This window comes from Aquila chrysaetos, chromosome 2, assembly GCF_900496995.4.
Source record: "Aquila chrysaetos chrysaetos chromosome 2, bAquChr1.4, whole genome shotgun sequence".
NCBI classification, from domain to species: Eukaryota; Metazoa; Chordata; class Aves; order Accipitriformes; family Accipitridae; genus Aquila; species Aquila chrysaetos.
The window spans coordinates 75,980,280-76,005,355 of record NC_044005.1 but is presented as its reverse complement, the minus strand read 5'-3'; the positions used below and the strand labels follow the sequence as shown (position 1 = coordinate 76,005,355).

At 42.4% G+C, this 25,076-nt stretch overlaps 1 protein-coding gene across 6 annotated transcripts in view; it reads right to left on the bottom strand.

Moving 5' to 3' along the window:
* Positions 1–228: 228 nt before the first annotated feature.
* Positions 229–25,076, bottom strand: part of FILIP1 (filamin A interacting protein 1) — a 109,789-nt gene continuing 84,941 nt past the window's right edge. For 4 of the 6 annotated variants that reach the window (XM_030005983.2, XM_030005979.2, XM_030005974.2 and 1 more), the window contains 3 exons: positions 16,159–18,964; positions 8,883–9,106; positions 229–1,054 (listed from right to left, as the gene is read on the bottom strand). In XM_030005983.2, the coding sequence (XP_029861843.1) occupies positions 8,900–9,106; positions 16,159–18,964 (3,013 nt within the window). In that variant the 3' untranslated portion in view covers positions 229–1,054; positions 8,883–8,899. The remainder of the gene's footprint in view (positions 1,055–8,882; positions 9,107–16,158; positions 18,965–25,076) is intronic. The other 2 variants (XM_030005984.2, XM_030005992.2) reach the window with 2 other exon arrangements.

Here is a 25,076-nt window from a genome sequence, read left to right as displayed (position 1 = left end):
ACGCAGCGGAAGCACAAGGTTAGAAGCTTGAAGCCGTCAGGGCCTTGGCGATAGATCCCTCTCCGCATCTGAACATCTGCACCAGTTTTACTCTGTACAGCACTGGGATACCGCAGTGAGACACCAGTCAGAAGAAGGAACTTCAAAGCCATACATTCTGTCCCTATAAACAAATACATACGAGTACTGTCAACCTTAGGAAACTGGAGTTAAAATTCAAACACTTGATTACATTTGCATAGTTGTGAAAATTTATTAGTTACAGTGTAATGAAAATCAACTTTTTTGGTACAGGCAGAAGTAAAAACATACATTATATAGAAAAAAATCACAGCTTTAAAAACTGGCTTACATTGTTTAAAATGAGTAAATCTGGTTGTATTTCAAGGCATTGGACTTTAATACTTAATTTTATGCCAAACCATCACACAGTGCAAGAAATATTCTGCAATAGTACAAATTCCATACAGCAGTCTTCAGAGTATTTAGTCTCACAGAATCTCATGGTGGCAAAAAAATGTGCTGAATATTTTTCCATTTAAACACAAAACATTGCCGAAGTTAGTTTTTTCTTTCTTTACATACTCTCTATTACAAAAATATCAAATTGCGAATTTGACAGTGTATTCTACAAATAAATGCGCCATGGACGACAGGAATTGCAACTTTGGGACAGTTACTTTACAAAGTGTATTATAAAAATAAATTATATGGCAAACATCAAACAAAATCAAGCACGCGCCTTAGGCTTTGCAAATAAAAGTGAAATTCAGCTGGCAGAAAGACTGCTTCTCCCTCTCTGACTATGCACTTTCAAAGTATCAGCAAGGCTCTTCATTCTTAAAGCTCTACCAAGAAAAAAATATATAAAACCTAATGGAGGCAATAAATACTTCCACGAATAATCAGTAGCACAAGTGACCCTGGTGTTGATGGTAGAAAGCTTCTACAGTGATCCGTCCAACTGGCGAGGAGGGTAGTGCACACGGAGAGCATATAGTGGAGGCGGTAACTCATCTGGAGTTCATGCGTAACTGGTGAATGATGACACTCTCTAAAAGAAAAGATAGCAAAACATTTGGTTTTATGAAACTGCAAATACGTTACAAGTTACTTTAAAGAAGAACAATTACAATGGGAGTGCAAAGCATTTTTCTTCTAGAAATGTCTCACAGACTTACTCTCACATCACTGGTCGATAAAAACTGTCCTGGCTAATGCTACAAAGGGAAACCAAATTAGTACCAGGCTAGGGCTCAGAGGCCCTTGGCTTCCACTTCAACGTCAAGACCATCATTTGGTCGTCCACGGGGAAAAAGAATAATACAGCTGAATGGATTAAACCACAGGGACACCAACGTTCCCATCCCACGCCAGAATCAGGTAGAGGAAGACCTGGAGTTGGGTCTCTTGTATCCTGTCTGCGCAAATCCATCATGGATCTGCTGGCAATTCTGAAAAGGGGATGAGGAAGAGGTATGGGGTCATTCCTCATTTCTTACTTAAATGTGGCTTAGAAACCTATGCTGGGTTTATTCAGCAAGTCTGCTTGAATTTTGCTAATGACTTCAATGGGGATAAATTTCAGCCACAGCGTGCAAAACTGAGAGTTGGCATTGTCTTTGAAAGGCTGGGTTTAACTTTGTCCTGTGTGTAATGTAGATCTCTGATCCTGATTAATCTCTGGGCTCTTCTGAAATACTAATGATTTGGTCTTATGTTCTTCTATCTATATATACTGCTCTTGCAGGCAACTTTGTTAATATAGGAATTTAGCTATCAATGACATTTTTCTCTGAAAAGGTGTATTTTATGCATTTCAAATAATATAACTGTACCAATGCTAACTCAAAACATACAATTATACATTTTCAGAAATACTCATTTTCTTAATCGAAATTATTTTTCTTAAGATTCCTTCCTAATTGTCTGAAGATTTTTCAAAATTTACATGACCCAAGAAATGACACTAATCCCGTCATTATTCCCTTTTACATTTTTATTGACTTCTGCCTTTGTCTGCTTCCTAACTAATATTTGCAAGATGTTTGGTTAAGTTACACTGTAAGAAGAAAGAAAAATCAAAATGTTTTCCATGTATTCTTAATGCCAGAACTTTGCCACTAGATGGCAGATTCCAGCGATGCTCTTCATAGTGAATCACAAAAGCAGGGCTCAGGCAACATGCAAGAAAATATGTTAAGGCAAATGAACTAATAGAATTTCCCAAATAGAAAGTATTTCTTTTCCATATCATTTATCAATAACAAAGGATTTTCAACAAGATATGTATACCAGTTCTACCAAATGTGAGCACCGAATGTGAAAGAACCAAAAACTACAGTAAGATTTTACCTTACAACCAGTGCTGTTGTCTAACTTTAAGCTCTTGCGGTATATGATGTAAAAAGCTGCATTTACTTAATATCAGATTGTAACCTCAGGCCAACTCTCCCATTAACTTCAAGGGGAGTCACATGAACTCCATCTGGAACAATTTTTTTCTTAAATTCACTATGCACTTTATATATTAATACGGAGTTTAGATACAAAATTCTAAAAGCTGAATGGGTAGCAGAAAAATATCATGCTCCTTGTAAAGACTCAGTCACTGAATGAACAGCAAAACTATAGCAGGTTTCTGAATCAGTCTTCCTCCTACAGACCAAATATAGCAATTATGCAGAAAAGAGTAGGAGAAATAATTAAAAAATCAAATATTATTTCCACTTCTAGTATTCATTTGTTCATTCATTTCGCACACATGTATACATATGCTCTTAGTTTGTCCATCAGTTGTTTTTATTTGAAATGCTTATATATATATATAAAAATATATATATTATATACACACACATATACACACACACACACACTCTAGTTACTAAAAGAGGTGTCTGAGCAGTTATTAAGCTAAAATTATAGTAGGGCAGATTTTGTCAGAGTTCTGTCGGACCACCCTCTGTAGGAATATGATTATATCTGTAGGATATGATTACATAAATTTTTCTAGGGTTACAGATGTGAATATTTCAAGGACCTATGAATTCACTTAAACAAAACTATTTTAATGACAGGAAAAGAAAACAAAGTTAATGTAAAACTGCTAATTCTGCTTTCAGTCCCACTGATGTAAATCAGAACTTCTCCAGGAAACACATCATTAACAGCTGGTCTATGAAAAATACTCGTTTATATAATGAAGCACGTCAACTGACATTTTAACACATGAAGTTTAATTTCTTCTTACAATATAGAAAAATGCATGTACCACAGACAATGCGCGCCCAAGCAACAGAGGAGAATCATGTATCAGTATTTCTATTTTTAAAATCCTGAAGAGAGTTTTTAAAGCTAAGACCCATTCATACCTGAGTGATTCATACCTGACCCTCAGAGCTGATAGCTCTGCATGTGAGAATAGTTAACCCCGATTGCATCTTCCAAAAAGCCAAGTAAGAGCAGTGTGTAGGGAGTAAGATTCAAAGTGAAGTTAACATCTGTAATGAGAAATGTTGCATGTAGTTTTGCCTGAGCGAGCTCAGGCAAAATTAAGGGAAAGAGGGTAACTCACACTGACATAGGGGAGAAAAACATTCCCCTAAATGAAAACAAGTTCGAAAGATGAGCTCACAGAAACTCCTGCCAGCAAACTACAGGTTTCAAAGCGACTCAATGAAATCGGCCACTGATGTGTGATGGGAACATATAATTGGTCTGAAAATTGTCCTCACTCTTGCAGCTTATGCCAAGCACCTAAAACCCAGCAGGACAGTAGCTTGGTCTCTTTAAAGACATGCTCTTCCACATCTGATCAGAATTACTGAATATTCATGTAAATATTGAGGATGTTTTAGAACACGTGTAGCATATGTCAGGCAGTAACATATGACTTGGCATCCAACTGGCATGAATCAACATATTAACGTGACTTTAGAGATTACTCACATGATGCTAATTACTGTGTGCTGTAAGTGGTTTGAGATTTACATATGGTAACATGCATATTCTATGGGCATATTCTTGAGAGTCACACAGTGTTATTTGTTTTTTAAAAAATCACACTAATGGGTGTCACGAAAGGAATAAAAGGTGGGCAAAATAAGTCAAAATCTCTGTTTTTCTTCTATTATTTACTTAGCATGTTTACTGATCTGAGAAGCTCCCCCCCAGCCATTAGGATTGAAGTTCTGTGCTCCCTCATTTTCAGTCACACTTACTTAAATGTACTGCTGTGCTAATGACTACATTAGCAATACGCACATTTAACAGTAATTCAGGTGATGGGTTCTAGTCTGGGGAACACAGTGGAAAACTTAGTAGGAACTAGATTTAAAATCACAGAGATCATCTGGAGAACTGAGGGTGCACCTTCTCAGTCCACGTGTGCTGCTCATGAGTGGGTTGGCATTTTCCTCGGTCTTCCCCCTCTCCACCTTACTGCTGGCCTAAGCCAGATGTTCCAACTGCTGGGCTTGAGTTATCACGACTGCTTATATGGTCACGCAGTCAGCCAGAACAAAGCATCTCTCCAGCTGACACTGAATCCTACCAAAAATACAAAGATCGGTTCTCAGCCAGCTCGGTTCCTGATGAAGCACTGTAACTATCATTATTACTCTGAGTTGCATGCATTTTGCTACTGAAACTGTTCCACCTTGTTAAAAAAAAAAAAATCAACACAGAGAAAAAGGTAAGAGAGAGAAAGCAAGAGGATGACTCATTCTAGATGATGACCTGCGCAGAGGAAGGCTTGGTTTCTGCATTATAATCCAGTAATGTAGAATACACAAAAACCCCTGTAAGTAAAGGCCCTAATATTTTCCTACGGATTGGTGTATCAGAGTTTGATTCTTTGGTGCCTAGTAAAATCTGAGGTCTGAACAAGGCTTGTCCTTGTGGTACCTCTGACATCAGTCTCTTGTGTTCATTCTTTGATGTTGTATGAAGGTGTATGTAGCTCAAGCTACATTCTTCTGCGCAGTGGGGCACTGCTAAGGTTCTTGCTCCTCTTCCCTGTTGCCTTTTCATTACACTGGAAGAAATTCTTATTCTGGAGACCCCTATTGCTTTGTCAGATTTGGGTGAAATTGGGTGATGTGTTCAATGTTATTCATCAACGAAGGACAGATGGAGGGATGGATGAACACAGACACTTCATCTTACAAGCCTTCTTTTCACAAAAGGCCAGGCTCAAAGGCAGCCTTTGGAAGAAGGACCAGAATCCGGGGGGTCTCCCTCCTCCTCTTTCGATATCCTGACCACTCAACCACCCTATTGTTTCTGCTCAGTGAGTACTGAAGCCCTCCACGCAGAACAGCACAGCCTTTACAGGAGGGAATGAGAATGCCACCTTCTTCCCCCTCAGCTGTCAGTGCCATTGGTGAACCTGGCTGGAGCTGATGTCGGTTTGAGTCTCCTCAGATACCGGTGAGAAGGGGGCACTCGTCTCCTGCCGTTGAAGAAAGGTTTCACTCAAATGTTTTTAAAACAAGCAGCACTACCCCTACATTTGTGTGGTATTTGATCTGCTAAGAGGCATTCATGATTCCACAGTCACTTTAAAACAGCCGCTGGTTTCCTACGCCTGCCTTCTTTCTTTTTCTGCCCCGAGAGCCTGGAACTAAGCTATGTTAAAGCTAGCCTTTCTGCTTTTTGCCAGATTCCTTTTAGTTCAGATCAGTTCCCCAGTTACATTCAAACAAACACTTGTGCCAGCTCAAGGGACAACCACATGGAAGCGAGTACTTTCTTGGCTGGAGGTGACAAAGACAGGACTACAGCTTTTGACTCCAGTGTGGGGTTACATCTTGACTTTAAGTGACCATGAAATTGTGGCTTGACTTAAGGCCCTGAGAAGAAATACAAGAATACCTCGATTATGGATCTTGATTAGGTTCAGAGGCTGCTGTGCTAGTTAAGTCACAACTGAAACACTGACTAGACCAGGGCAGTGGAAGAACTTCAGGAAGATCTTCAGGATGCCTCTGGGGCTTAGGCACCGTCTTTAGACTTGGTTGTCTAAATTGCTTTCTGGAGCTGACCTACTGAACGGAGGACCTTACTGTAGTCACTAAACATAACTGTCTTCAGAGTCAGAGGAAATTCCAATATAATACAGTCACACGTCAACTTTTAAGACTTCTGAACTACAGGCTTTCTTTTTTCTTCATCTTACCCTTCTTCTACCTTTAAGAAACAAGAACCTCGGGTCAGTTAAAACAGATGTTAAAAATGATTAGTACAACTAAATACCTATTTTTAGTTAACGGTTAAACCAGTTGCCTGATTCCAACTGTCTAGGCTTCTGCTATGGAGCAAAAGTTCCTTTCTGTTGTGTTGCCCATGGGAAAAATAACATGACCCTTGGTCTGACCTGTCTGGAATTTCTCGAGTCCGTCTCATGAAATCCTACTGACTACAAGAGTAATCCCTGGCTTGTGCCTGCAGTTCTCGTTCAGTTGCGCTAATTTCTGTGTCCTGGATTTCAGGTACGGTAAGGCTGGCTTGTTTCTCCAGGTGAATTAGCTTCTTAGATCTCAAACAAAACAAACAAATTTTCAACCACAGGCACACATAGAGTATTGCCTTGGGTATAGCAACAGTTAACTAAGGAACTAAGTTTCTTTGAAACAAGGATCTGAAAAGGAAGGCTTAAGGCAGCTGTAGTTCATCACTGTATCAAGCCACATTAGCTTGGGGCTCATGTTCGCAATATTATTTAAATGACTGTTTTGACCTGAAGACTTGCTTCAGTGCCAGTATTTAGAGTGAATATCCAGCAAAAAGCTCTTAATAATGTGTTTTCTTCAAACATCTGTTGAAAAGTCTATGTTACAGTACGAACAGTAAGATCTCGGCAACAATTTATTGACAAATCAAGGCTTTTAAGTGATAACAATTAGTTGAGAGGATCTGATGTATTTCTGGCACAGTAACTCACATTGCTGGCTAATTCTAGTTTCCAAGTTTTATCTGAAATACTGGGAAGTGAGTGTTATGAAAATGCCCCTAATATGAATCTGATTTTCAGATGTCACAGGAACCAGAGTCTTAAAATTAACAGGTATTGCAGGTGTTACACGTGTAAAAATTGAAACCTACTTCTTTTTTGATGCAGCAGCAGCTTTTATACCACAGACAAAATGCCCTTCATGTGAATAATAAAATGCCAGCTTTATGCTGGGATAATGGCCATATCTGGATCTTAAATTGGAGAGCAATGCAAAGTGCAGACTGAAGACTAAACGTTGCTTGGACTGACTATAATTTTGTTGACCTTCTGTGGCAGATTCTTCCATCAAACCTCTTCTCCCAGACAGAAAGCCATTTAATATTTCACCCACTGGTGCATTTTCTTTTCTGTGAATTGTATTTATTATTTATTGGTGGTCTTCCTGCCTCGCCTTCTGAAAGCTATTCCTAATCACTGGGTCCTTTACAGCTTGCTGTGGTGGTTGAGGTATTGTAAAAGCTTTAAAACCCTCATTTATCAGTCTGCTCGGCTCCATTTCTTTTCGTTGTGACTTTCTTCTGTGGAAATTGATCACTTAATAAAGACACCCTTTAATAACTTCACTGTTATTAAATAAACAATCATAACAATCATCAGCATCCACACCATTTCCATGCTGGCACAATTCCGTAAAACATGCTTAAAAATGCAAACATATAAAGGAGGAAATCACAAAGAGGGAGAGAAAAACGATGAATTGTCATGGTATGGTGAGGCAGTCTGTATTTAAAAGAAAATATTTCAAACAACTGAGAATTGAGAGTAACTTCCATACCAAACCCTATCTCTTTCACTGTCTGTACCTGAGCTGTGCCTTTAAATAGCAATTTCTGCCACCAGCAGTCTGTGCTGACTTCCCCTCTAAGACAGAAGGATGCTTGGCAACTAAGGTTTAAATATAGCACAAGTTCATCCAAACAGGAACACTGAAAACCTAGTGAAGTCAATGGAGTGACTTGCTTCAGAGCCTTTAGGGGTCTTTGGAGCAGGCACAGATGGACTATATCGATTTTAGCCAGACCAATGTTTCTCAAGCTTTTTCTAAAGACTAAACACCTTTTGGCTCCCTTGCCTTCATCTGACCCCTGAGCTGGCAGTACGTGTAAGTAAGCTGGCAGTGTGTGTAAGTCAGGGACCTGGTTGTAAGCACTGTCTACAAGTGTTAAGCCCCTCTGGAAGAAATAAGCTGTTGCTTAGCACTGCTGCTGCTGAACACTGTGCAACCTCCCTACCCCCTTGAAATTTGTAACCGCCTTGAGAAAGCAGCTCACCACTGAAAAACACTGATTCGGATGGGAGACTCCTAGAGAGGACTGGTCACACGGTGCCCATCCTTCCTCTCTTCCCCTCCCTCGGTCCCGCACCTGAGGTACTAGCTTTCATTAAAACAGGACCCCAAGTGCGCTGCCTCCTGGCACTGCTTCCCTAGGGATCGCGGCATCTCAATAATGTGATCACAGGCAGGAAGGGAAGTGCCCCGTGCAGTAGTGAAGGTGGAAAGTGATCCGTTAAGGTGGAAGACAATCTAGTAAAAGTGACCAGATTTCCTTCGATCTATTAAAAAGTGACCAAATCTATCATTAAGAATTCCTGAACTACATTAATAAGCTAGTGCAGTTGCCCCATTCTCACTTCCTAGGCTGAAGATCTTCCTGGCGTACAACTGCCTTTTAGATGGCTTTTTTTTTTTTTTCTTTTTTAAACTGCAGTAAGAAGACAAAAGGATGCTGTTACTTAAGTAGTCAGTGCACACACTTATTAGTTTGTTTAAGTGACAGCTGCAGGACTTCATTAGTACGGGCAAACGTGAGCAACTACACAGACAGGGGGCTGACTTCCATGGTAGCAGAAAACCTGCAGAACATACCCCCTGAGCCACCGCCATCAGCCCTGACCCCCGCCCAGGGAGGTAGAGCTGCTGGCTGAAGATTTCTTCAGTTCTATTTTCATAGACTGAGTCTCGGCACGAGGCTCGAATTTTGTCACATTTCCTGCTCCTGGGGCTGTCACTACTGGCTTTCCTGCTTTCATACCTTTTGACACAGGAATGCGAGTGGGTGTAGGTCTCGGGGATGACCCATCCTGTCCTGTCTGCAAAAGAGAGAGAGAGAGAGAGAAAGGACATGAATGGAGGACGTTTTCTTCTCGTATATGCTCATCTTATACTTTTCATCGGTTCTTCATTTACCTCTCAAGCAACAATGTCCCAAATCACGCCTATTAGCAAATTAATGTTCACATTTGGAACCTGGCCATAGCACATACTGCTAGAGTAGGGCCAAAGGTACAGTCGGGGTCAAATGAGTGTCCCAGAGCTGAGGTCCGGTGTTTCGGACCAAGATGTCATAGGGATGGGAATCCCTGCAAAACTCCGATTCCACAGCACGACACAGTGCAGGATGGCTTTAGAGGCTACCGAAATGCTAGCTTAGCTGTCAGACAGGTACAATATTAGCATCTTGCACAGACTAGCATGGGCTCTCAGAACCGTATAGCCACGTAACTGCTGTATTTTCAGAGCTGGGGCAACATTTCTCAGCATTATAGATAAAATAGAACTTTGCTTCCCAAAGTATGCTGGGGCCATGGCTGGCACCACTTATTTCTGTACCGGGAAGCGTAAGGGACTGGGGGAGAGAGACAGAGCATTGGATTTCCTTCTCCTGTGGCTGTGGGAGGAGGGATGTGGGAGAGGGCTCTCCCCCTCCGAGCCCTAGCCACAGCTTGATGAACTCTGGTGAGGGTGAAGCAGGGAGCCCAGATTTCCAGGGATACCTCAAGGCGGTGCAGACACGGTCATTTTACTATCCCTGCCAGTCTGCTGCCCTGGACAACAGCCTACCAAGCACACTTAGCCTCAAGTTTGAGGACTTTAGAATAAAAAAAAAAAAAAAAAAATGGCCTAAGTGGTTGAGGACCCAAGCATGGGGCTGGCAGACCCAGCACAGCTCCTACCAGGCGTCTGTGCCCTTCTGGAGCACCAGCTGGAGGCCAGGCCAGCTATCCTATAGCTTGGGAAATGCAATCAGTACATATGCTTAGGCAACTGAATCCCACTGTGTAAATGCACAAGGAGCACTTGGATATGACAAAAAGATTCAAAAGGGCCAGCTGCTATTTTCTGTCTCCACTGGCCAGATAATGTGGCCCGTACTCTGCAAGGCCAAAACTGGAAGCTACCCCTTATGGACCACAACCTAAAGAAAATACTTACAACCATGACAATTCTGAAAGGAAAATGTGTTTTATCTTCTGCAGTGTACAATACAGACACAAACGTTAACGGTGACAACTTCAGTGTCTCAGCTGAATTTCATATGTGACTTTTTTCTGTTCAGATAATGAATGAAGACTTTGATCTCACAAAAGAGAACACTTCTCATAAGATCCTGGAATCCTAGCTAGACCCATCTGCTAAATCACTAAATTCTGCAACTTACGACATGTAAGCAAAATAAAACTAAACTGCTGAAATAGATTGGATTAGTAGATCGCGTCAACTGCAACATGTATTTGCACATTTACTTAAAAATGCTCTTAAAAAATGCTCCACAAAGGAGCATTTTTCTCTCTCGAAGGATTTCCAGCCAGTAGCATCAGAGCCTTCTGTCTGCATCCTGAGTATTCAAAGCAAAACCATTCCTTAATCTTCTAAGAACAGTTCAAAACCCCATGTGTACACAAAAAAAAATCACAATTGGAAAACTTGAATGCTGTCTGCCTGGCAGGAAGGAAGCCATTTTCAATAACTAAAAGCAACATTTACAATGGCAGTCTAAAGGCTAATATGGAACTCACATGTAGATGTCAAAACAAGTTAGGCCCATACAATTCTGTAGGGCAAAACATGCAAATGCATTCCATCAGCCTTGGAAAATATGTCAACATCCCAGGGAACCCAAATGACAAACATCTTGTACTCCCTGAAAGAGCTCCACAGTGTGTAAACATGAGGCAATCAAATGAAGTAGCTGGAATCTCAGGCATTTCTTCAGCTTTATTCACATGTAAATTATTAACTAAGGATTTGGGCGCTTTCAAGTTACTCATTTCAAGCCTAAATCACTCAAAAGCACTTTGAAAAGAACTCTAACTTGCTTTAAATTTCTTAGTTGCCTTCCTTACGGCATACTAACATGTTGATCATATGGAAGCTAACGCCTGCTTCACACGCAGCTGCGAAAGCGGTTTGTGTTTGCTAAGTGAAATGGCACAAAGGTGGCTCTTCAGCAAGCAGTCCCCTTTGGCGAGAGTGCCGGGGTACGCAGCAGAGGACGCGTCCGTAGCGTCTGTGGCAGAGAACCCACACGACTGTCTGTCTCTTGGTCATTTCGTCCAAGAACCAAGCTCTAAGCAGTTCCCTCCAGCCCCGTTTGTCTGTAGGCTGCTGTCTTCTGGTTGATACAGAAATGCGGCTCCAACCAGAAAGCCAACTCGTAGGCAGCCGGCACGGAGCGCCCGAGACGCGGCCCCGCGGGACACGCAGAGTGACGCTGGCTGGCTCTGAGCTGGCAGGACGTGGTGCTGGAACAGCACAGGGGGCCAAGCGAGGTTAATAAATACATTACTGAGAGTGAGATAAATACATGCAGCCGCTAAGCTGGTTAGGTTGATAATCAACACTCACTGCAGACACTGGCAGATATATTAAGCTGTAAGGTTGGACAGTCCCATTAAAGGAAGAAAAGCAATTTGCATGTACAGAACATTTAGCATGTTTTAGTGGTTTATAAAAGATCCTGCTTAGTGCATTTTATTGACATACAAAAAGCGTGCTTTCACGCACACATTCACTTTTGGAATATTTTAATAACAAAGGTGCTTTTTCAGCACTTGTTCCCGATCAGATGAGGGACCAGCTTGCCCTGGACAGAAATGGTTCGGTTCGGTGGCTGACACAGATATCTAGTGCAATTTGAGATGCCCTGGGCTACTCAAGCTGTCTGCACAGGGCTGGTAGATAAGACAGAGGACCCAAAGAGACCTGCAACCTCTGATAAAGCAGCTGCAAGTTAGGTAGGCTACTTGACAGCACTTAAAATGACACTAAAGAACTATGTTTAGGCTGAAATCCTGAAAGGGTGGGACTTGAGATCTAGTCAATACAGCCAGTGGAGCCCAGTGGGCAATTCAGCTCACACTGAAGCTAGCGGAGTCTCCGCTGAATCACCCTCCAGTCTCCACGGAGCCAGCACACAGGCTCAGTGCTGGCAACGGGACCGATGACTAGGGGCTGACTCAGTTGCCCGCACTGAGGCATCCTGTGCCATCTGAGGTATCCCGTCAGCTTCTGCTGCAGAAAGGTACAGGTCCGTGTTATACGTACCAGCCTGACGCACGTGTCTCAACTGCCACAGGGCATGCAGAGAGCACCGTGCACCTTTATACGGGCAAGTGAGCTGACCCCTGGATCCCTAGTAACTCCAACAGAAGCTTAGAGCATATATGGGACACGTACAAAGAGCTAAATTTAGATGCCGACCTCAAACTAAATGCTGCCCAAATGAAAGTAGCCTTATAGCTGCTTTAACGTGTGCCCAGTTAGCTCTGGCACCCACCAGCCTTTCAGCCGTGCCTTGCTGCCTCCGTCACAGGACGCTCTGCATGGTTGGTGCCGTGCCACTCACCACGCTGGCTCTGCTGCAGCGGGGATTCCCTCTGCTCCCTGCAGATTTGCATGTCACCGGATTCGCTCTGTACCCTGGCAGCATAAACAGCTGGCGCTGGATGCCAGGCTTGTAGGAGGTGGGGAGCACAGGGGTGAAGGGATTAATAGGACTGACACCCATCCTGGTAGCCACAGAAGATCCAAATTCACCAGCAATCCTACAGCCAAATGTAAGGCCTAAATCAAAAAAACAGGATATAGGCACCACAGTTGTTTTTTTTTCCCCAAGAATATTTGCTTTTATTCTGTGGGTTTTTTACTGTAAACTATATGAACTGTCCTGGGAACAGGGACTTGGGCTAATGTGCTAAGGCAAGACTAACAACCAGACTACAGTTTCAGGCTCATTTTGGTCTGCATATCCTCTGGCCTCATAGTCTTGAATTTTTGGCTGTGCTGTGGTCCAACTGTAATAAAAAATTATCTGCTAGGTCTGCTAGGGTAGTCCGAATATTTTCCTGGGAGTGGGTTTGACTCTAAGCAAGCTAAGGAGGACCAAACCCCATTTTTTCCACTTCTGTGGTAAAGACCCAAACCTGTAGACTATCATATAAAAGGCAGTTACCAGCTTACGGTTTGGTTCTTTTTTTTTTTTTTTTTTTTTTTAATCAAAGTGGCAATGGTTCTATTAAATGCTGAATTCAGTCCAGCTAGTCAAACAGTCTCCATCACATCAGCTCCTGCTGTGTAGGCTCCTGTGAGACTGGACTACGCTGGGTGGCAGCGCTGGTGTGACAAAGCCAGCTGCTCGGCAGCTGTGCAGCAGGCAGAACATGAAGTACCTCCAAAACTTTTGGGTCCAGTGATTTCAGGTGCCAGTGGAGACACAGTCACTGACCGGTGCCTTTTTTGGTTCATCTCTCTGGTTAAATGCTCAAAAATTTCCCAAGTTCTCCTTCAGGTGCCTGTGTCTTTCTTTGGATCAGGGTCTCATTTTATCTAAATCAGAACTGCTGCAGACTCAGAAGAGGGCTTCGATCAGGGGAATATAAATCTCTAGCTACTCTAGAGCGTGTGTATGTCAGTATAAATCAACATAACCATTACACCCCTTAATCCATGGATTCATGGGTTTCAAAAATCATGATGGTCCATCTTGAAACTATAGTCTCTGGTTTTGGACTCACATATGCAGGCATACACCACAGTTCAGGCTGAACCTTTAAAAGTGCCGTGTGTGCATCTTAAAATTAACTGCACCTGCAGTACTGAAGATAATTCTATAAACTCAAACTGGAAGAAGAGTTAATGTTCTCCAATATGAAAACAGTGACTGCAAATTTGTTATAGCAACAGATGAGAGCTAGGAGTCTCAGAATTATTTTCCCCTTTGTAGCTTGGCACTGCATTAGTACATTGTACAAAGCATCTTGTATGAAGAGAGTTAAGAAAAAAATTAAAACCAGTGAGCTAAGAAAGCAGCTGTGTATCAGTTTGTCTTTGATTTTATGAACTTAACCCCTCAAAATTATATCAATGTTGGTTTCTTCCAGGTTTATGGAGTAAATGATCACAACTTGTTTTTTCTGACTAGGGGTATTCAAATGTGTTCGTAGGCATTTGCAAAACAGATGGTGGATATACAACTTCTATTTTTTTTCCACGGGGTTACGGAGGATAAGGCACGTTTGGGCTTGTTCGATGTTCCCTGCTCATCTGACTAGGGACCTTAAAAAACAAAGGGAAGCACAAGATGAAGTAAATCTTATGGTTGAACTATTTTCCTTACATTCCAAATCAGGGAGGATGAAGTGAAGAAAGAAGCCACTTTTTAACTAGATGAAAACAAAACAAAAAAATTTCGGCTGCCACGGTTCAGTGCATCATCACAGTAGAGAAAGACATCTAGTAAAAAAGAATGAGGAACTCTTAAAAAAAAAAGCTTCCAAGCTTCTGAGAGACAAAGGAGCTTGTAAATTAATTAATTCAAGACTTTTTAAGAAATGAACAGTTGCCTCTAGTATGTAGGAAAACACTGTACAGTAAAGTATCTACAATACATTATATTTGTGAGGGTAGAGAGAGCGAGCACATGTGCAATCCCAAATAGATCTGTATGACAAATGCAAGTTTTCTTAAGTCAGAGGGCTTAAATGGGAACGGCAGCCTCTCTCCAAAAGTGTGGAAGTGTATCTTAAATACACTTTGACATTTCAGCTTGGAAAGAGATGGCTGAAGAGGCATGTTGTAGGGGTCTGCAGACTCCTGAGCAGCATGGACAAATGAACAGGGGATGACTATTCAGTATTTGTCAAGATACAAGAAAGAGGCTGTAAGCAATGAAGGTATTGCATAAAAGGTATCAAACAAAAGAGCATTTTTCCCAGAGCCCGCAAGTGAATTCACTGCCCCCTGATGTTGTGGAAACAACAGTATAAATGAGTTCAAAAAGCAATTAGAAGAATAAATAGAAGAAAACTCCGCCACGGTCTATTAAACACAAAGATGTGGCTACAGGCCCTGGTTCAGAAAGAAATACCCACCTATTGCCAAAAACTGGGAACAGACGCTGAGGGAAACATTACTGTGTGTTTACCCACTTAAAATAATCTTCCCCTAAGCATCTGCTGCAGGCTCTGTCTAGCTAAATAAGCTTTTGGACTAATAGAGTACTGCTGGTTTTCTATTTTGGTTAAATTCTTCTTTCCAGGGTATTTCCAACTAAAGCAATGCAAAACCATGTCCAATAATAAACCTGGGGGGAGGACTATCAATAAATATTGTCCACTATGTTTAAAGACAGAGGCGAGAGACTGATTTAAGTAAGAAAAAGAAGCTGGGGTACCACCACAGAGGCACAGAGAGAAAGATGCAAAAAATATGTTAGAGGAAGCACTATTGTAATACAGCACTTACAGAAGTTGAGAATTTCAGAGGAACAGAAAGAGCTTTACTACTCCCTGGCTGAAAGAGGCTTGGAGCTGTAAGCAGTGATACCATGTCTGCCTATTTATTCCTTTGGAGTTCAGTATTATAGCAGATATTAACTGAATTATAACTATAATGGGATTATACCACAGAAATACTATCCTGCGTGATCAGACTCTAAAGACCTGCCAGCTGGGCCAAAAATCATTATGAGTTATTTTCAGAAGTCAGAAATTTCACTCACCAAAACCAAAAATAGTTTCCCGCTCTGTCACCTCCATCATTCTTTGTCCCTCTCAGTCTCTCACTTGCAATTTTACAGGATTGTCATTACCAAATTAACTTTAAAGGAACTTTGAAGGGACCTCCTTTGAAAGTTACTCCTTTGGGAGATAATGCCAAAAGTACACCAGCATCCAACACCGGTACAAAAATATATGAATCAGGTAAATTCTGATTTTATAGTTAAGCTTGTATCTGAAACAAATACAGGGAAGTCAAGAGTTCCTCCTCACCCCACCCATTTTCCCTGCTGGTGTCTCAAACCCAAACCATGGTTGCCCTTCTCCTTACCATGAAGACTACATCATGAGGCTACACTGCTTACCACTGACTGTGTTCCTCGGGTGGAAGACGTTGTAACAGGCGTTATAGTGATAGTACTTGTCACCTTGCTTGCTGCCGGTCGCGAGGACAGGTTGTTCCGGGGCGATCGAAGGACGGTACCGGTCACAACTTCTTTCTCTGCTGCTATGTTCACTGGTCTGACTGTTATCACAGGACTCGCACCATCGGGTGCAGCACTGGGAGAACGTTTAAACTGGGAACCCAAGTGGATGTGGATCTTGTTGTCTTCTGTCGTAATAATGTTGGCGTTGGCATTGTACTTGCGGATTGGAGTCGGGACAGTTTGTTTTTCTGGTGTTACTTTGAAGACGGCTCTTCCCATGGTCATATCTTGTGATTGCGGAGAGACAGAGATTTCTGCTGGTGCTGCGGATGTTGATACTGTCATAATCTGAATTGGCGATGTAGGTCTGTCGGTAAAGGGTGCTCTCCCTCCCTCTGGGGACTTTTCCCTGGAGAATGTTGTTATAGTGACTGGAGACATAGAACGATCCGGGCCCATGGGGCTTTCACTGCCTTTTCCCTTTTGTGGCATAACGTTTGGAGAAGGAATGATGGTTATTCGTGGCTTCTGATTTCCCAAAGTAGGAATGACAGTGGTACTTGAAAAAAATTCCTCTGAGGTTGGACTGGTTATCTCCAAAGTAGCTGTGCTGTTCTCATGGTCTGGTGTCACCCGAATATGAAGAGGTTGACCCTGCTTTGGTGAAAGGACAACCTCCCCGGGATGCGCTGGACTACCATGGGTTCGGGCTCCTTTGTCAGGAGTTGCCTGAGCCCCAGTTTCCCTCTTTCTCATCCATGGTATCCAAGATTTCCTCATTGCAAGTTCATTCGCTGCTGGAGGATATCTCTCAAGCACTGAAGAACGCTCCATGGGTTTTTTCAGACCTACCTGTCGCAGATTGCTCATGATGTGATTCTCCTCCTGGAAGGACTTCCTTATAAACACTGCTGGAGTTTCTTCTTCTGCTGCTTCGCTACTTACAGCATCTGTTTGCACGCCAGTGGACGTCACGGGAACATCGACCATTCTTCGTCCATTTATGCTGGGCCTCAAAGCACGGCTGTAACGCTTAGAAAGCTCCAGTTCTCTTGTTAGGTTCAGAACTTCCTGCCCCATGCTCTTGTTTTTGTTTTCTTCTTCCATAAACCTTTGCTGCAGAACTGAATAATCGACTTGGAGCTGAGAAAGCTGGTCTTCTTTGTTCATCAGCTCGTGGATTTTTTCCTTAAGAGCTTGAACTTCTGCTATCAAATCTCTGCTTTTGGCCTCTTCCAGACGAAACCTGTGCCTCAGCTCTGCCTCCTGGCTCACTGCTTCACCTTTTTCTATTGCTTTGGTTTTGGCAATCTGGAGTTTCATCTCCTCCAGCTGTTGAGAAAGAAAGTTAGCTTTATCCTGCTCTGTCCTAAATTTCTGCTCTAGCTGATCATATTCATCTTCTGTCTTCATCAAATCTCCTTCAACCACTTCCAATTGTTTGAGACGTTTCTTCAGTCTTTCAATTTCAATGGTAAGTTCTTTAATCTTGTTGTCCTCATGACAACCATGCTCTGGTCCTTTCCTGGTTCGACCTCTTGTAATTTCTCTTTCTACTTCCTCCATACCATCGATTCTTTTCTTTAACAGATCAACTCTACAGCTTAGTTCAGAGGATTTTTCTTCTTCACTTCTCAGTCTGCCAATTAACTCATCCCTTTCCTTTGTCAAACTAGACACTTTCTCCTCCATTTCAGATTTCAGTTTCAAAAATTTCTTACTTTCTTCTATCAGTTTCTCTGTTACATCCATAACTTTCCCTTGTTCAACTTTAAAATTCTTGTTTAGACCCTCAACCTTTTTTTCCTCCTGTTTTATTTTTTCCATCATATTTTTTCGTTCATCAACCAACATTACAGTAAATGACTTCAGCTTTGTAAGGTCATCTTTTAAGCTTATTTCAGCCTTTTCCAACTTGCTTTCTGATGCCTCAAGGTCTTTCACTCGAGTCTTCACCACCTCCAACTCATTTATCAAATCCTTAGTCAAATTCTTTTCTTTCTCCAAGTTTAAGTGTAGCTGGGTGCATTCAGACTTACTTCTACTGAAAGCCTCTTCCAGCTTCTCTAGTTCTGACATTCTTTTCTGCAGTTTCTCCACTTCAAGTTTCAACTCTTTGCTATGGTGCTCTTCCTCTTGCAGTTTATTTTTCAGCTCTTTACACTGGGATTCAGTTTTTGTGATCTCTTCATCTTTCCCCTCCATTTCGAGCACACGCTTGCGGAGGTTTTCTACTTCTGCCATTAAGCTAGAGTTCCCACATTCCCCTTTCGCTATTTTATCTCTTAGTTCTTGGAGTTCCTCCTCAGCTTTTTGAAGATTTTTGTTAGTTTCTTCTAGCTCCTCTATTCTGCGAGTCAACCCCACTAGCTTAAGTCTTAGCTGTCTATTATGTGACTCTTGATTAGCCAGTTTAGCAGTCATCTCCTCATGTTCTTGAGAAAATGATGATGTTTTGTGTTCCAGTTCCGCCTCTAACTTCATCAGTTTTTGTCCATCTTCTTTTGTTTTTGCACTAATAATTTTAAGCTTTTCTTCTTCTTCCTTTAATTTTTGGTTTAAGTCCTGTATTTTCTGGCTTTGTTGACTAAGTTGTTCAATATGCATTTGTCTTTCATCCACCAGCATGAGTGCAAATGATTTGAGCTTGACTAGTTCTTCTCTTAGTTTATTGAGTCTCTTTGTGTGTTCCTTCTCCTTCCGGGCTTGATAGATCTTCTCCTGCTCAAGAAGTTTCTTCAACCTGAAACAAGTTAGAAGAGATGCATTAAACTAATATATATATATATAGGTGTATTTCTCTATTTTCTAAGTCACCTTCATTTTATCATTTTTTTTTCATTAATAACCCAGGTAGTCTTTCAAGAAATAACTACCTACTACAGTTACGTTCCCAGACCTAGTATTTTAAGTTACAAAAGTTAACTGAAAACTATATAAAATCATCTAGAAATCTGAAAAGCAGTGAAATTTTATACATGTATAGATAGCAAATACATCAGGTTTTAATTCCTTTACATTTATTTCTCTGTTAGGATGATGTTGGTAAAAGTATATAATATCCCAACAGGACAGGTGTATCTACTCACCAATCCATTTATACCAAACCTGTTTTACAAGGTGGATTCCTCCTTATGTCTTGCACACATAAAAATGTGTAAAATCAGATAAAAAAATGAAAACTAATTTTTATATGCAGCCATACATAAATGGATCAATCCTGGTTATAAATAAACCAGCAGGACAGAAGATTACATGAGCACACAACTGATAACCATCTGGGCATCACAGGCATAAGAAATTAGCAGGAAGATAAATTTGCCAGCACAGTGACTATTATGTTAAAAAGTTTCTTCTTCCAGGCATATTTCCATTATCAATAGTAGATTCTGTTGACTGAAAGGGTCAGGCTAATGAAACCTCTGGCTACAGCTAAACTCAGCTGGAAAATGCTCTTCTTTATACAGTCTGTAAAGCTGTATTTTCAGACAATATAAAAGCTCGCAATACACAAATTAGCTGTATCATCAGAAAGATAATGAAGACCTACATTTTCCAGCCTTAGCCATGCAACATTTCAATGGAGAAATTAATAGCAATGTAAGTATTTTATATCTGTGATTTATATTCAGGATATGTTGACATCAGCACAGGAAGTTCCTGCACATGGTGTAAGCACAGATTTATGAGGATGGTGATCCTCAGCTGACAAAAAGGTACAGATAACACAGGGATATATCCCCTACTAATGTAAGAGCCTTATTGTAAAAGCAGCAAATACAACTTAGAAAAGACACAGGTATGCACACTGAATTTACTGTGAAATGACATGTCTTTCAAACCACTGTCAAAGTACTTGCAACTCCCATATCCCCTATCCAGACACATGTGATGATTCAAATCCACTTGCTTTGCTTACCCTATGTCTGAAACTTTTCAACTTCTTTGCAACTGAGACACGCGGTGAAGTGATAATAGCAGAGCAATTTACCACCTGTTAACTAACTTGCAATAACTGGAACATCTATATCTTAGCAAAGATCGACTTTTAGCAGTATTTTTATCTTAAATGCTGGACTGTAGATGGTAGTGGGTGAAGCACCGATCAGCACTCTGCTGACCCAGCAATGAAGTGGCGCAAAGAGCTCCGGGGCACAATGTCGTACAAAAACGATGTCTCCCGGAGCCCTCACCTGAACTCTAAACTCATAACAACAGCCATATTAACTTGGTCCTCCAGCAACTGTTAATGTTTCACTCCTTGCTCCTCGGGGACCAGAACGAACAGGAACTGGAAAGAAAAGCTATAAGAAAAGAGAAGGAAGTCAGAAAGCAGAACACAGGATGCAGTAGGTAGGGAAGGAGAAGGCTGAAGAATGCATTTGAAAACATGAGTCGGATAGGATGTGGGAGTAAGAGAATAGTAGGAACCAGCGGGAGAGAGAAAAACAAACAAACCTTACAGCCAACCTTGCTGGGTCACAGATTATTCTCAAAAAAATCTCTTTAGTTTTGGCAGCTCTTTGGAAAGGACTGAAAAGGCGTGCTGGTGGATGCCTCATTATGGGTCAAGTTAGAATGTCAAAAGGTAAAAAAAGACCCGCTGCCACTCACAAAGCATGCACTTTTCACACTGAAGAAGGAACTTTATTAGCATGCAATATATTCCCTGGCTGCTCTATCACACTGCTTCATGCAAAAGTTTCTGCCAAGAACTCTCCGTCGTCTCCCCCAGGCTACATTTTTAAAGACATAGTGTGCACCTTTCCACAAAGGATTATTTGCCATGACAGAACGGTGTGCCCTAACCTGGTGGTGCTCTAAATGACCCACCTCCCAAAGTCATGAACTTATATACAAGAATAAGAGATCTTCAAAACAGACAATGTTTCCAGCCTCCCTTGTCCCACAGGAAAATTTTAAGGTGGCCCCTATAAATTCAAAAAACAGAAGACAGCATTTTGTTTTCTTTCTAACAAACTTGCCACTTGAAAGCCCATCTAGAGATGCTCAGAAAACTGCCTATGCTTTTGAATTCCTTGGCTGTTCATAAAGGGCACGTGTGATTTTCACCCAGCAGTTGCTACAGGTGGTACACAGCAGCCAGGCTGCTAAGCAGCGTGCAAAACAATTCACTGGCCCCACGATTACCTGAGAGTCTACTGGGGAATACTGCCGAGAAAGCCACTAAAAAAACCCACCCAAATATCTGTTAAACTACGACAAAGAAACGCCAGGGATGAGACTGAGTAACAGGAGAAGAAAGCACGTTAGCACTGTCACTGCCTTGCTGTACCTAGCCTGGCCCTTCTGGGAAAAGCAAAAAGAAAGCACCGTAACTTGGAGGTGAATTTGCTAACATGTCCGTGCTGAACAAGGTAGGAAGCACCGTGCAGCATTTTATCCTGCCTCAGCTTTTACACGGTGAAACTAAACCGGCCTAAGATTTGAAAAGTGAACTTCCACAGAAGATACTTGACAATACTTGTGTTTTCCATGTTCAGGGAAACTGCTTCTAAAATCTGGTTCTGAGAAGGATGGATGGGAAAGCAACATCCAAATCTGTGCAGATGCCAAAGTAATAAACAAAATCTACACCTTTTCAGTGTTACTTCTAAACACTAAAATAAAGCTGAGTTTCAGCTTGCTCCCGCTTTTCCATCCTTGTACAACTCTCATACCTCAGTGGTTAAACTGGAATTTCAGCAGGACTGCAAGGTGGTGATGTCCGCTCTTGACCCTCACAACTGATTTATTATCAGGCTTCTCATGTGACTGCTGCTGCTGATGTTTGCTAAGTAAGGCAGACCTGCATGGGCTCCGATGCAATGCTGAAAGCACGTCAGACTCACAGCACGTGTGTCTTCAATGTGTTATCCAGAGCAACTGCACTCTGGATTGTCAAGAGGTTGAAAGCACCTGCATTCACGGTCAAAATAAGCAAAAAAGAAAAGAAAAACAAACAAACCAAACCCAAACCTTTAATAATGAAATGTGGGGCTAGATACAGCCAAAACGCTGACAAGCCAACAATTTGGTACCGCCGGTCCAGTCCCTATATTTGCTGTCTTGGTTTAGGTTTTTTTTCAGAGATGGGGAGAAATATTTGGATACAATTGGATAATCTGCATTCATCAGTAAGATGGCATCCAGAGCACAGCAGGGAAGCAGGCCGACCCGCTCCAGTTCCCTGTGGAGAGGGGGACCGTACCGCCGCCTCCTCTGCGGACAGCACTGCTGAGGTGTGTGCAGCACCTCTTTTCCCCATGGGTTACCACACGTATCATCACGTCAGAACGTGCAGCCCGCGTCGTTCCCTGAATACATGGTCTTCTGCTGCCACGAGGGTCCAGGTGGTCTCTCCCTCTCCTTGCTATCTGTCCTCCCCACGGTATTTGAAGAACAGGCGCCCTACAGCTGTCCAGCATTAAAGACGATCACACTCCCCCTTGCAGTCCATTGGATAAATGAAATAGCAAACCCGTAGGTATGAGTATGTGCAAACTGTTTACTGCCTCAGTTAAAACCAAGCACCTCAGGACAACGCCGTTCCCTGATTTCGTACCACAAAGGAAGATGCCTGGCTGGCGCGGGGCAGGACGCTGGACTAGAAAAGCTGCTGACGCAACCTTGCGTGGTCCCTGCGGCATCAGGGAGCCGCGTCTCCTGCATCCCTCCACAGAGCGCAGCGCTAGCTGCTCACAGCCACGCCGGGCAGCGCGAGGGAGGCCTGTGGGCAGCCACGCCGGGGAGTTAGGAGCGTGAAAACTTTGAACAGCCCATCTCAGCTTGCAGAGCGGGCAGGCACCGGAGTGGAGGAAGAGCAACTACGGGCTTCGTTTTAACCTCCTTCATCAGTGGCGTGCTGGAAGCAGGAGGAAGGTAACCAGCCCCGCCGTCCTCCTTCCTTTGGGTTCAGTGCTGAAGCATTTCATTGCACAAGGTCTTTGTGCTTCCCCTTCCCTCCTCCAAGCTTTGGACTGATCATCAGGAGCACGACAGGATGCTGATAAGTGCTGAACCCTATCCCTCCAGAGATGTGGCTTGATTTCTTTTATTATGGTTATATTCCTGTGCTTTGTCCTACCAGTTCTGACTGCCTTGCTCAGGCTGGGGCTAATCACTCCTTCGGGTTTGGATGGCAGTTTTTCCTTAAAGCAAACCTGGCCAATGCCATACTTTTTTCTCCCCCCTCAGCTACATGCCAGCTGCCAGAAAGTCCAGTTATCATGTCAGTGTATTTGTAAGAGACAGTTCTGGGTTACGGCATAGACAGAGTTTGTAAAACAGCACATTGGGTATGTTGGGAAGAGGTGTCCAACACAGGCAGGGCTTTGGTCTGCTGCAAGTGAGTCCCTGAGTTTGCCCCGAAGGGCAGGTGACAGAGGACACAGATGGCTGTATCTCCTCCTTCCGATGAGAAATGCAGGGTGGTTGAAGGGCTTCTTGCTGGAGACTGCTGGTTAGCCATCAGTGTGGTTTAACATTCTCTTTAAGGCTGATCAATTCATTGAATCAATAAAGCTACAGACCTCGCTTAACCACATACATACATTGCTTTTCCTGTTTTGTTTCTGCGTATGTCAAGTTCAGTCACTGAAATGCAAAGGAGGAACCCCACAATACCATTTTCACAGCGTCTCTTCTCAGACCAGAGCAAGACTTCAACATGAATTACAACTTACAGCTGGAGAATAATGTTTTCATGTTTTTGAAAGACATCGCAATAGTTTCATACCAGGAAAGCTCCAATGGGCATTACTGGATTTTAGATGGCATTTATTTTATTTGTAAATAGTAAAAGCAGTGGCAGCAGCAAGACCTTAGCTAAAATAAAGCATTAGTTCTTGTCTACATTTGCAAAAGAAATTACAAATAGAGGTGAATAGACATTTTCTTGTCTTCTGAAGGATCATAAACTTCATGACTACATTTGAAATACAATAAATGTAGCAAACTGGGAACTATAAAAAACCTGCTTAGCAATGATAGCTGATAGGAGAAGCTATTCACCAAAGTGGCTTACAACATTTTAAGAAAAAACGAAGAAGCTTCAGTTATCGGGGAAAGATGCTCAGTGATTTCCAAAAACCCACCTCTCCCCTCAAAAAAGCATTCACTTCAGAATGTTTCAAACAGAGCATGAAAAAGTGAAAAGCCCCCAAAACATTTATTGAAAGTTATACTAGTGTTTGCATTGCCCTTTCCATTTATACTTCCATCAAGATGCGAAAACACCACCAACGCTCATGCGACCTTTTCCGTCTCTGGCATAGAAGTGGGCACTCACCTACGCGAGGAAATCCTGGCAAGGCAGGGCAAGCCAGAGGATGACCTGAAAGGACACGAGCTGCCCCTGCGGTTTGCGTACGAGTGAACATTTTGGGACCACATTTCAGCTGCGTTGGCCTGAGTTAGCTCCCTGCTTTGCAGGCTAAGCCAAGCTTCCCAAGGTGTCTCCCAGTGTCTAATGAAGTCCCCTCACAGGAGGGACTAACGTGGAGGACAATCTGGAGAGAGGTGGAGAGCTATTTCCCCTGCTATCCAGACAGGGGCAGCAGGTAGAAGGAAGAGGATGGGAAGGAGGGAAGCAGGTAAGGTCTCTGGAGGACCTTTTAACTAAGTTCGTGTACAGCCTGGAGGTCCACAGAGCTCCTCGTTGCTGCTCTAGGACAAAGCCACGGCAAACGTAATGCTCCTGTGGTACCCTATTTTGCCATTTAAATTCCAAAAAGTTTGTTGCGATTGGATGTAATGACCTCTATCCTATCTTGTGGATGGCCAGTTAGTGGGGCTTAAGAGAAGCACGTCAAGGAGGACTTGGTCACTCTAAGGATGAGCTGATTGATGGCTGA